The 11,368-nt window shown below is 39.2% G+C and overlaps 2 protein-coding genes across 3 annotated transcripts in view; both read right to left on the bottom strand.

Moving 5' to 3' along the window:
• Window positions 1-4,389: 4,389 nt before the first annotated feature.
• On the bottom strand, window positions 4,390-7,940 carry LOC140948489 (uncharacterized). The gene is made up of 5 exons (XM_073397732.1): window positions 7,757-7,940; window positions 6,857-6,923; window positions 5,867-5,879; window positions 4,847-5,002; window positions 4,390-4,757 (listed from the first exon to the last, which is right to left on the bottom strand). Exons 2-5 carry the CDS (start codon window positions 6,914-6,916, stop codon window positions 4,606-4,608), a joined length of 381 nt encoding a protein of 126 aa, XP_073253833.1. The 5' UTR covers window positions 6,917-6,923; window positions 7,757-7,940; the 3' UTR covers window positions 4,390-4,605.
• A 1,645-nt stretch (window positions 7,941-9,585) lies between these two features.
• Window positions 9,586-11,368, bottom strand: part of LOC140948518 (uncharacterized) — a 5,073-nt gene continuing 3,290 nt past the window's right edge. For both annotated transcript variants that reach the window (XM_073397764.1, XM_073397765.1), the window contains exon 5: window positions 9,586-10,311. In XM_073397764.1, coding sequence (XP_073253865.1) covers window positions 9,844-10,311 — 468 coding nt within the window. In that variant the 3' untranslated portion in view covers window positions 9,586-9,843. The remainder of the gene's footprint in view (window positions 10,312-11,368) is intronic.

The following is an 11,368-nucleotide window of genomic DNA, read 5'->3' as shown; positions in this document are numbered from 1 at the left end:
ATCCAACGACGCGAACGACAACTAGAACGTCAAAAAAACGAGGTTTAATTAGCAAAACAACAACTTCGCACGTGCAACACACTTTTTTGTTCATTTCTTTCCCGTTTTTGCACGACTACGACGTGAAAATGCCTAATTTCGCGTTTTATGGAGGACGTAAATAAGCAACGACGAAATTTTATTTCTCTTTCTGAGCTTGAATATGGTCCCTTGAAATTCAGCTTTAGGGGGGTTCGCCTACAATTGACAGGGTAAGTGGATAGAAATAATCGCTATAAAGACTGAAAAAAATAAACATCAAACCAGAAATTGCTCTCTTCAAACTGTAAATTAGAAATGATCCTGAGAGAATATTCAGTGTGTTAAGGATTTCCCTGCTCTTCTGTTAGCTCTATGCAAGAGAGGAAGGGCGATTCTTTCTTAATTTCGGTTTCGCTGACACAGCTTTCGCAGAAATCTCGCTGTAGTCGTTTTCGTCGACAAAAGGAATAGCAAAATCGCTCTCCGCGTCTTCCCCCATTTTGTTCTGCGTCATTTCGTGAAGGACGCGTGGCTCTCAGCGTGGGTCATCCACGCGGAAGACATTCGCTCTATGTGATTGGCTGTTGTCTAATCCCCCTTGAGATCTGTGGTGTTAAAAATAACTCGCGACGAATTACCTATGGAATAGGGTGTATATGGGGGATGCCCTCTCTGTCCCCTTTATAGTCTCTTGATCAGCCAGAATATTTCATTTTGATTTTTCTCTGAAGTGTCAATTTTACGTGATAAACAGCAAGAAATTTGTTCGTAACTTAGGTGCCCGTTACGAAACAAGACATGATTTAACATAAACACAAGTCAAAATGCCCCTGAACTTATCAATGTCCACAGGTTTCGGTTTATTTCGAAATAGCAACTTTCTTAAATCTCATGAACGTGTTGTGAGTAGTTATATTAGCGTTTTTATGTATATTCATTTGTTGTGCTTTGCTGAAGACAGTTTCCAGAAATCTAAACCTGGTAATGAGAAACGCAAAGCCAGGTAAGCGGTAGTTATCGCGTGACAAAACATCGTAAGAAACCGTCACATTCACGGACTAAAAGAAAATCGCTTATGATTATTCGGATCCAGGAAGCACTAAGGAGAAAGTTAAACAACCTAAAACCCTTATTTAGCGGCAATGAAGAGTACTGCATTTCAAAAGAGGTAAAAGGAAATGCTCTTGCATCAAAGGGCAAATCATGCCGACCAGAAACAACAATAACCGCAGAAAATGCGTGTCATGACCTCTCACTATGAAATAAGCAGCAAAAATCACATTTGCTCAGTCAAAACGTTTTCCTCAGAGGTATAATCTACCTGCCAGAGCCGGAAAAAAGTCATTGGAACAAGCAGCATTTTAGCATGAGGTAAAAGCCGTGTGTTGCCTACCTACTTCGTTTTTACTCTTGATATGATTTTTTTCATTTATTTTTTATTGATATATTTATTTGAGAAGTAAAATTTAGCTTTTAACCTGACTTATTGTAATTATAATAAAATCGACACGATGATCCGCTAACTTGAGTCCAAGTCATTCCTGTTTTTCTTTCGGGATCATTTGCGGTCGACTTTGGGGATCACTTGAGGTCGAGGATCATTTGCGGTCCATTTTGGGGATCATTTGCGGTCTCGGGATCATTTGCGGTTGGGGATCATTTGCGGTACTGTACAGTACCGAATACTCAAAATGTTTAGATCAGCAGTCCCGTACCTCAAAATCTCTTGGGTTTTTGTAGCCTCAGGTGGTCTTCCAGAAGACTAGAGAATACTACAAGCTCAGTTTGCAGCGTATTTAACCTCCGTCTCCAAAAAATCACCACAGGGTAGGCGTGGCTTGAATTAATGTGCACCTATCACAACCAACTAATATGGAAGTATCGATATAAATGAAAATCTTAGCATGGACAAATATCAGGAAAGTGATAAGAGTTCGATCCATTAAAAAGTTCCGAATGTCTGGTAATCTCTTTTCTTTAATATTAGCTAGACGCCTGTTTTAAGTCATTGAGGCAAAACGTGACGCCATACCGTCGGTAGTGAGTTTCGACGCCCCTTTCTCCAGATAGAGGTGAATGCTTCACGCGTGGTTTTACCCTGTTAAACACTTGTCTCGAAGGTGAACGGAACAAAATAAGATGTATAGAAATGTAAAAATAATTAAACGTGTGTCAAAAGCAGAGAGCGAGAAACTGGGCAAACCGGTTCCAATATTGGATAAGTCCGGTTCCAATATTAGATTTGACTGTTTGATTGAGCCTAATTTGGAAACAAGCACAGAACTAAAAGAAGATATGCTACCTATCCCTGCAATTTTGATTTTCCTCACAAAGAAGATGGAAAAGAGAATCGAAATAATAATAAAGAATTAGTTATCACGGTCTATCGAAATACAATTTTGGTTGACTGCACGGCGAAACTATCACCATTCAATTTATTTTAGATTGTATAAGAAAACTGTTAACCAACAGCCCGCGCAAAAGTTTAGGAATGTGCCTGTTCGTACAACAAAGAAATCATACGAGACTGCAGTGAACAGTTGCATTACGTATTCGGGCGCATTAGATGTTAGAAACTTAACATGTACAATACAGTGTGATTCGGTAGTAATGTAGTTTTAAAGTCATAACTTTTAAAAAGATAACATTTTCAAGATTATTTCAATCCAGATACAACTACTGTACCATTCTTGAGTTTCTCTACAGCTCAAGATGATTGATTTGATATCTTTCTCACTATCCCGAAAGTTTATCAAATATATAAGGATCTCCGATATCACTATTTAAGAGACTTAGCAACTCTGAGGTTATTATTATTATTATTATTATTATTAATTACCACAGTACGTGTCATGTTATGCAAAGGATGTTGATAACATCTTAACGCTAAATATTAAACGAAATTCAATTTCTTCGGATGCCTATTTAGCACTTAAAGAGTAACGTCTGAGATCCTTAGGTATTCGGCAAAATATCTTTCCGGATATATAGAGAGACATAAATTTAATCATCTTGAACAGTAATGCTGATGTTTTCTTTGGCCCAAAGTATATGTTCATGGTTGCAAGGGTAGATTTTACCGTTAAAACGGGGAACGTACAGCCGGGTAACAAGTACAAATACGGGCCGCGGAACGGGAAAAATGAAAACAAAACAGAGAATGGTTAATGAAGTTAGTAATAGGGCTAAGGTCATTTTCCCGTTTTCCGCTCCCCGTTCCACATTTTAGTAACATCCGACCAAGGGTTTTGCAGTGGTGAAAGCGCTCCCACAATGTAGCAACTTGTGGGTTGACTGTTGTTAGTTCTCGGCCTTGCCTCGAGAGGTTTTTTCTCCGGGTACTCCGGTTTTCCCCGTCTCTTCAAAAACCAAGACTACCAAATTTCAATTCGATCTGAAACGCACTAGCACTTTCAAATGACTTCTTTTAATAGAACTCCTGAGTGCTTCGAGCTTAGTCAATGATATACATTGACAGTAAGTTTTCGCAGTCTCCGTATCTGTCCCTAATAGAAGTCCATACACGCGAACAGTGGTGGGAGATTCGATAGGTAATACTTATTACAGTAAGGTGTATCCATTTTATTTCTGCCAACATCTGTTATGGGTTTGCACATTTAAAATTACATGCACTGATTTGGATAAGCTGAAACGTCTGCCAGGCTCATTGAATCTGGTGTTTTTTATTTTTTGAATCAGGTCTGCCGATAAAATCAATTAGTATATACCACACAAGTGAATCGTGCTTTTCGCGCGCGCTAACCAGCTCGGAGGTGATTAGCTAAGTACTATTCACCTCCGAGAAGCCTAAGAGAGAGGGAGAAAAAAAAAAAAAAACAAGACTTCAACTGGACTTTTTTTCGTTGACAACAGAGTGTCGGATCGAAAAACGTTGGAGTTTTATTACTAGTGAAAATCGTCGAACGTTTGAAGTCGTTCGTTTGTTAACATAGTTTGAATTTATTTGATCACTTGACTTGCCATGTGACCTTGTGAGAATTAATATGCATTCTGCGGCAAGCGAGATTTTAAAACTTCAGAGCATTTGACTAAAATAAAGTAATATTTTGGGTCGTTATTCATTCAGCTTGTGTAGTGCATGTTAAAACAATTATTCACCTCATTGTCGGTGAAAGATGTAGATATTTTCCTCCACTTCGGTTAAAAATTGTTAGATATTTGCATTTCCTTCCCCGAAGTAATAGTGCTTCAATATTTACAAAGAAAGGCAGTCGGATCTGCGAGCACAACTTTATATGACGACGAATATAATTCCAACATTTGCAAAGTATGTCTTTTTATCTCCACCCTCCTCTTTCGAACAATCTTGAAACACTCTAGTAATAAAGCAAGAAAGACGAGGAAGTGTTAAGGCAGAGTTCGCAGTAACGTTTATTGTCATCAAAAAAGCTAAAAGGACTATAACATCCAATGAAATATATTTACCTCAGACATTTTAAGTTCTCATATGAATTAAGTCTTGTAAGTTGTTTTACGTTTTCTAAGATTTAGGCAGGGTTATATAGCTTATGACCATTCAGACGATGTAGCATTGTCGACATGTATCTCTGACTGGTCTGACGTCTACCGTCGGTCGCTAGGCACGCACTGGCCGGTTCTACAGTCACAAGGACAAGGCTCGCAGGAGAAGCCTGGTCCACAAGTTATGGCGGCGCATCCTCCAAAATCAGGGCAAGGTGGCCGGCAATCTTCCTTTTGGCAAGGGCATCTTGGGCCTGTTGAGTAAAGGAATAGATCATGCAGTTTTTCCATTTTCATCCCATTTTGTTTTCAAAAGTAAGAAGACTCTATAAATGACTTTCACCTGGAAATGGAGGTAGTGCTTTTCGCACGCACCGGGCGATGTTACAGTTACAAGGACATGGCTCGCAGGAGCGGCCTGTTAAACAGGTTACGGCTGCACATGCTCCAGAATCAGGGCAAGGAGGCAAAGATTTATCGGGACAGTTGCAACTTGAACCTGTTAAATAAAGTGATCAGTCATTTTGATTTCGTCTATTTTCGTGACATTTTGTACTTTAGAGAAAGTCCTTGTATCTCGAACCGGTAATATTTGTAGCATTAAAGTAATCTCTTCTTTTTCTAGAGATCAAGTGGTTACCTCCACCTATCTGCACAGTCTGTTTTATCGTCAGGTCAGCAACCAAGAGTCGTTCGGAAACCGCTAACCGCTGTATTTACTCTCGGAGGGCAATCAAATCCGTCTTCCTAGAATAGCTGAAATTTTCAGTCATTCCAGAGCTCAGCAGAATTCTTCATTCCGCGTAAAAACAAAACAGCAGACATATACGAGACTTGAAACATAGACGAAAGCTACCTTGAAACGTTTAAGCGGAGGCCAGTAAGTCTCCCTGTCATATATTCTACGAAATTTACCGCTAATTCGAACATATATTTGCAGATCAAAGAAAAATTCACGTTCTTCCTACCCCTTTGTTATGTTTTTGTTGAGCGTTGGTTACCGTTTTAACTTGAATTATCGACCTACAATCTGCGACAAAATTAGTTGAGATACTTTGCCCTAAATTGTCTTTCTGACGTTTTACCGACTTCAAAAGGGAAAAATGGAGCTTTCCCTCCCCCACCCCCTAATGCAATGTTGTGTGGCTGTTCGAGCTACCTATAGAAAACAACTAACACCCCAACTTTAAATGGAGGGGAGGGGTAGGGGTGTGGATTGTGATGTTCTCCGAAGTTACCCCTTTTGCGGACAGTGTCTCAACAATTTTGTTGCGGATTGTAGCCAGTTCATTCTTTCCAAAAGGTGAAAAAAAATATATAAAAAATACAAAAAATACATATATATATATAATTATCCTCTTACCTAATATGAGATGCTGTGGAAGGAAAAAATCAAGGAAGTTATGAGTGAGGTTAGTTTTGTGTAATCTATGATCCAAAAAGCAAGAAGTCAGAGCAAAAATATGTTTATCTTAGTACAGTCCTTTGGTGTTAAGCGTTGGCTAAGGGATAGTAGGGACGGTACGAACAGGTGTACGGACCAGAGAAAAATACAAAATACAAACTTTATTGAATCATCCACATTGGGGCTCTTTCTATTACTCCTTTAATAAACAGAAAAAAAAAGAAAAAAAAGAAAAGAAAAGAAATACTCCTAACTAAATATTTCATCGTTAAGATAAACCATTCATGTCAAAAAAAAAAAACTAGCTAAAATTGTCTATATACAAGGAAAAGCGAGGCTTAAATTACTTTATATTTACCCATAAAGAATAAAAATTAAATCTCTTGCGAAGATAAAAAAGATTTCTTAAAATGGCATTCCTATATGATCGTTTGAAGTTGATCGACCTTGAACTTATTTCTGCTTTTTAAACAAACCTAGAACAGTAGAACATAATTCTGTTGCACGGCCATTCATTTACAAGAAACAAATAAACAAATATGCATTGATTGATTTGCTAGGATAGCAAAACGAAAACATAATTGTTTAGCCTGAGTATCAGGCGTTTCTGGGGAAAAGGGAAAAGATGGAAGGGAAAAAGGGAGAGAGCTGAGAGCTTCTCCCCCTCCCCCTCCCCCTTCTAAAATTTCCTCTGCCCTAGCCCCTTAGGAAGGCCTGATACTCAGGCTAATAATTGTTGTCTTACTTACAGCTACCCTAGATTAGCTTAAATTCCCCAGATGTGGAATAATATGATCAAACTCTCTGTAACCTGTTATTATCCTACAAAGAAAACTGAGTATCCAGATTAGCTCTGCTTCATCTCCTCTTTCCATTATTTTGCGCCGCTATCAACCATGTATTCAACAACGAAAAGGGCAACAAACGGGAAACATAGTTAATACTTACCGGTGATCCTTGTACGTATGCAAGGAAAGCAATGAAAAGAATAACAACGGTCTGCGACATGTCGGTACTGTAAGGCAATATATGTTAACACATTGGCTTTGTCAATAAATCATTTCTCTCGTGCAATGATTAATGATATCCTCAGTGTGAGAAACGGAAACTACGTTAAGTCAAAAAGAGGAACAAAAGTAAAAAAAAAAGGAAGGAAAGAAACCAAAGGAAACTAACAAAATATTAGCTCGATATTTTTCTGAGAGTCACTGACAATTTCCTGTCACAATATCAGAAAAACGTTTCAGATATTCAGGACAGATATTAAATTCAGATCTAATACTAGTAATTCAGCAGTGAAAGATCCGGCAATACGAGGTGATTATCGGTTCTACTTTTATAAAGCTCTTTAAAGAAAATGCTTAACGACAGCATTGTTTTGACAGGAGCGACGCAATTGGCAGGCATACGGACATATTGACCAAGATAGTGATGAATAACTTTATCTCTCAGACTAACCGAAACTGAAATCATTATTAATACAATAAACCAAGGGACCTTCTCTTCCTAAACCACCTTAGCTAAGCCTTTCTTTGCCTCAAATTACTTTTGGTACAAGAATGAGATAACGTTACAATATGTTTTCGTGCTGGATTCTAGACAAAGTTAACCAGTTTAAAAGTTCTTCGAAATAAGGGATTCTGGCTAAAGAGGCGGGCTTTCTGCAATGAAGTCTATAAACATAGCTCATTATTTGCGAATGAAAATCCAAAGTAAGTTTCGTGAAAATTAGACAGTTATTTTTCAAAATTCTACGGAATCGGAACTTTTGTTTGAGATAAACAAAAACCAGTGTTAAATGAGGTGACAAAACTCTGCCGCAAAACCTTTTACCCGTACGCCACTTACCGCGAAAGCAAAGTTACTGCGTTTTATCAATCAAATGCAGTGCAGGTTAGGTCGGTTAGATGCTACGCCTGAGTGTGATAAACGGAGCGAGAATCCAAACTAGAAGTTACTGATGTCCTTTGAACATTATGTTTATTTCCATTGTTCGCCAATATTTTTATGACGTTTGAGATGTCATTAATTTTAGGACTTTCAAACGTCGAATTACGATTTTTATATGCCTTGAATGGTCTTATTAATGTCAAGTTCAAACGATCATCATATCAAAAACTCATTGATAATTCAAAAGCCCATTGACCTATCAAATGGTGGATAATACATCATATGCACCACCTGCTTATTAGGCCATGTCCACACGAATCCGAACATTTTTTAAACCGCATATTTTTTTTGTCCTTATTCGTGTGGACGGCGCCATAAACCGCCTCTGGAGAGCTGTTTCAAAACAATTCGATTTCGGTGACCAGATTCACTGGTTTCTTGTAGGAGGAGCGGGCCGATTCGTGTACAAACTGTATGCGGTTTCAAAATATATCCATACTCGAGTTAATGTAGCCTTAGTATGCGGTGTTTTTTCAGAAATAAGGCACTGCTCGTGACTTATGAATATTAATCATTAACGTAGCCACTGACAATATTTAATGTGAATATTTAGTGTTCTTTCAACTAATAGGATACCTTTCACCATCCTCTTTGCACAGTACTTCCACAAACTTAATCGGCCAAAAGTTGAGTCTCCCCGGCATTTTTAGGTTCGGAATAGAAGGAGAAAACAACTAACTGGTCTCCCGAGGGACCTTACATTAAGTGCTTTGTTATACAGTCAACTCTTTCTGAGACGGACACCTTGGGGACCTGCAGTATGTGTCCGTCTTAGAGAGATGTCTGTCAAATAGGGAGTAAAGAAAGGCAGGGACCTACTCTGAGTGTCCCTTTTACAGAGGTGTCCGTTACGAGAGAGTAGACTGTATTTCTAGACTTTTACTTCAATGTACTTCAACTGTAACAAAAGAATACGCTTAAGCAGAGTGAATCAAAGCAGTCGACTCGGTAGTTATAAGAACACAAATTTAATTCTCAAAACTACTGAATGATTGATTTACAAAGTTCTTTTCCTTATATTATCTGCATCTTTTACCTCGACTAGCTGTTGTTTCTCTTCTGGGATAACTTTGAAAATCGTTGCTTTTTAGCTTTAGGCTTCATGGTGTTGTTGTGTTCGTTCACCAAAAAGAAAACTGCCAGCCAGTGGCAGGACCTGGCAGTGTTTTTCCGGCCTTCTGTCTCGCCACTTTCCAACGTTATTTGTGCTGCAATATATCCCGAGCGGGATACATTGCTTAATGTATCACGGTCGGGATACATTTGATTTTAGTCAAGGCCATGTGACCAAGAATCAGCCAATGATTGTCCCTGTTTAGTTTAGTGAACATGTCATGCATTTCGGATGGCTTAATAAACTTACTCCTACCACCTCATATTCAACAGGCACCCCTGGAATAATTGTTAATGAGACCTCAAGTCAGTTTTCAAGCGGAGCTCCGGAGACCAGATGCTTTTCATGTCGACCTTATCTCCTACGCAGTCAGTGCGAGTAGTGTGTCAGTGCTGTCTACCGACGACCTGGCTGTGTGATCAAAAAGCTTGGAAACCGCCACTCTACATCTCTTCAGAACTTAATGACTTCCAAGATCTTCCAAGATCTTCTATCTTAAGCAAAGAAAAAATTTAATAACTGCCGCGAAATGGTGTCAGGTCGTATACTAAAAATTTATTTTAGTAGAGCGCCATTCGCATTTAGGAACGCAATATTCAGTCAACTCCATGACAAACTTTGCAAACATTTTATTTCACGCTGCTAGCAAATTAACAAAAATAACCTTTTTCTTTTAACCAGGACCTATTATGCTAAACATTATTTCGCTTGCTTTTAATATTCAAGTCTGTCCAGTTATATTTTACATACCCTCTGCCAGACTTAGGAAGTTTTATTAGCTATTGTTGTGTACTTTTGAATGAGCAGTTAAATGCTGGCCAGTAATTGTTATGAACCCTTAGCGTGTAAAACTATAAGTTCAACGCTGCTTTTACTTTCGGCAGCAACAGAAGCTGAAATAAGTAGCTGGAGGACTCATGACGGCATCATCCGAGTTGGACGCCTCACTTCCTCCGTTGGCACCATAACCACAATTGTAGTTGTAGAAGTAGCCCACTACTTCTCCGTTCCCTTTGGCCTTTCCTTCTCTTCCGTAAATAGAAACCTCAGCGTCGCAGTTGGGAGTATTACTCAGGGCACAAATCTGTGCGCATGTTCTTCCGGAAGCGGTATTCCTCACTAATACGGTGTTTCCACAGCATCCACTTCCCCCTGAGGGAGTGCTTCCTCTGCAGGCAGCAGCAGCCGCCATGTGGAGGGACTGCCATCCTAGGTCGTAGGCTGAGTGTTTGTCATAACCTGCTACCAGAAGGTTTTGAGGAATATGGCCATTGCTGTCAAGCATGGCGAAACCACCGGGCTTTCCAGCTGTAGCAAGTTTGGCTTTTAGCGAAGCAACCTAAAGGGCAAAAAGTCTGATATATTTGCTCTTAATTTGCCAAGATAACTTTTTAGCCCGAGTAAGTAGTCGGCTTAATGACTAGTCTAGCCAGCCGCTAACTAACTAACTAACAAAGTTTATAAAGAATGGATAAAAAGTATAAATAAAAATAATAATAATAAAAAAAAAACCAATAGTAATCATTTTTTGCACAGATGTTTGACTAAGAGTAAAGACTAACCACTTGAATTATTAGCAAGGAAATGACTAGCTTTGACGAGAAGGATATTAGCCTACGTAGCAGCAGGGCACAAAATAGGGACCTTACGATCCGACAACGACGGATCAATAAAAACCTCGCTGAAAAAAAGAATCCGCATCCTTTCAAACCATTTCGCGATTAGCCCAAGTCGCCCAGTTACTTAAAAGAAGGGAATTTATGTTGGAGCTGAAGAGAGGGGGCCACACGCGAGTTCAGAAAGAGATGATAGAATTTATCGCCTTGTCGTTCCCGTCGTAGTCGTGCAGGGACAGCAAAGAAATGTACAAAAAAGCGTGATGCACGTGCAGGGTTGTTGTTTCGCTAACTAAACCTATTGCTTTTTGAGGTTGCCGTAGCCGTCGCCGTCGTAGTTTCGTAAGGACCCTATTAGAAAGGCGCAGCTGACGAGGACGCGCGCATCATGATCACATATCTCGCTCCTGTTACAGCTGTATATCATGCGGGCTAATAGGCATTTAATATTCATTCAAAATATTTCTCCGTTTCTGATTGGCTTATAACTCCAGGACTAATTCTTAATAACCAGTTGGCGTTGACCAAATTTGGAAAATGTTTCCTGTTATTAATATAGTTGACGCCAATTGTACTGATGTAGACAAAAAAGGGGACAGTGGAAGGCGCGGTAGCTCAGCAGTTGTGGCAGAGCTAGAGAAAAAGGCGGAAGCTTTTACACGCTATGCAACTGAAGAAGAAGTACCCGAACCGTAGCCTAATAACATCGCAATCCACTTTTTTTTTCAGTAAAATTAAATTTTACAATTTTATCACTCAATTCATGGGCTAACAACAATA

The sequence above is a fragment of the Porites lutea genome, chromosome 9 (genome assembly GCF_958299795.1).
Source record: "Porites lutea chromosome 9, jaPorLute2.1, whole genome shotgun sequence".
Taxonomy (NCBI): domain Eukaryota; kingdom Metazoa; phylum Cnidaria; class Anthozoa; order Scleractinia; family Poritidae; genus Porites; species Porites lutea.
This window is presented reverse-complemented; position numbering and strand designations above follow the sequence as displayed.

Bases quoted from the DNA above. Each gene is read 5' to 3' on its own strand.
- LOC140948489 (XM_073397732.1), bottom strand. From the start codon at position 6,916: ATGTCGCAGACCGTTGTTATTCTTTTCATTGCTTTCCTTGCATACGTA. The intron at 4,758-4,846 runs GTGAAAGTCATT...TTTACTCAACAG, and splicing joins AGCACTACCTCCATTTCCAG to GCCCAAGATGCCCTTGCCAA.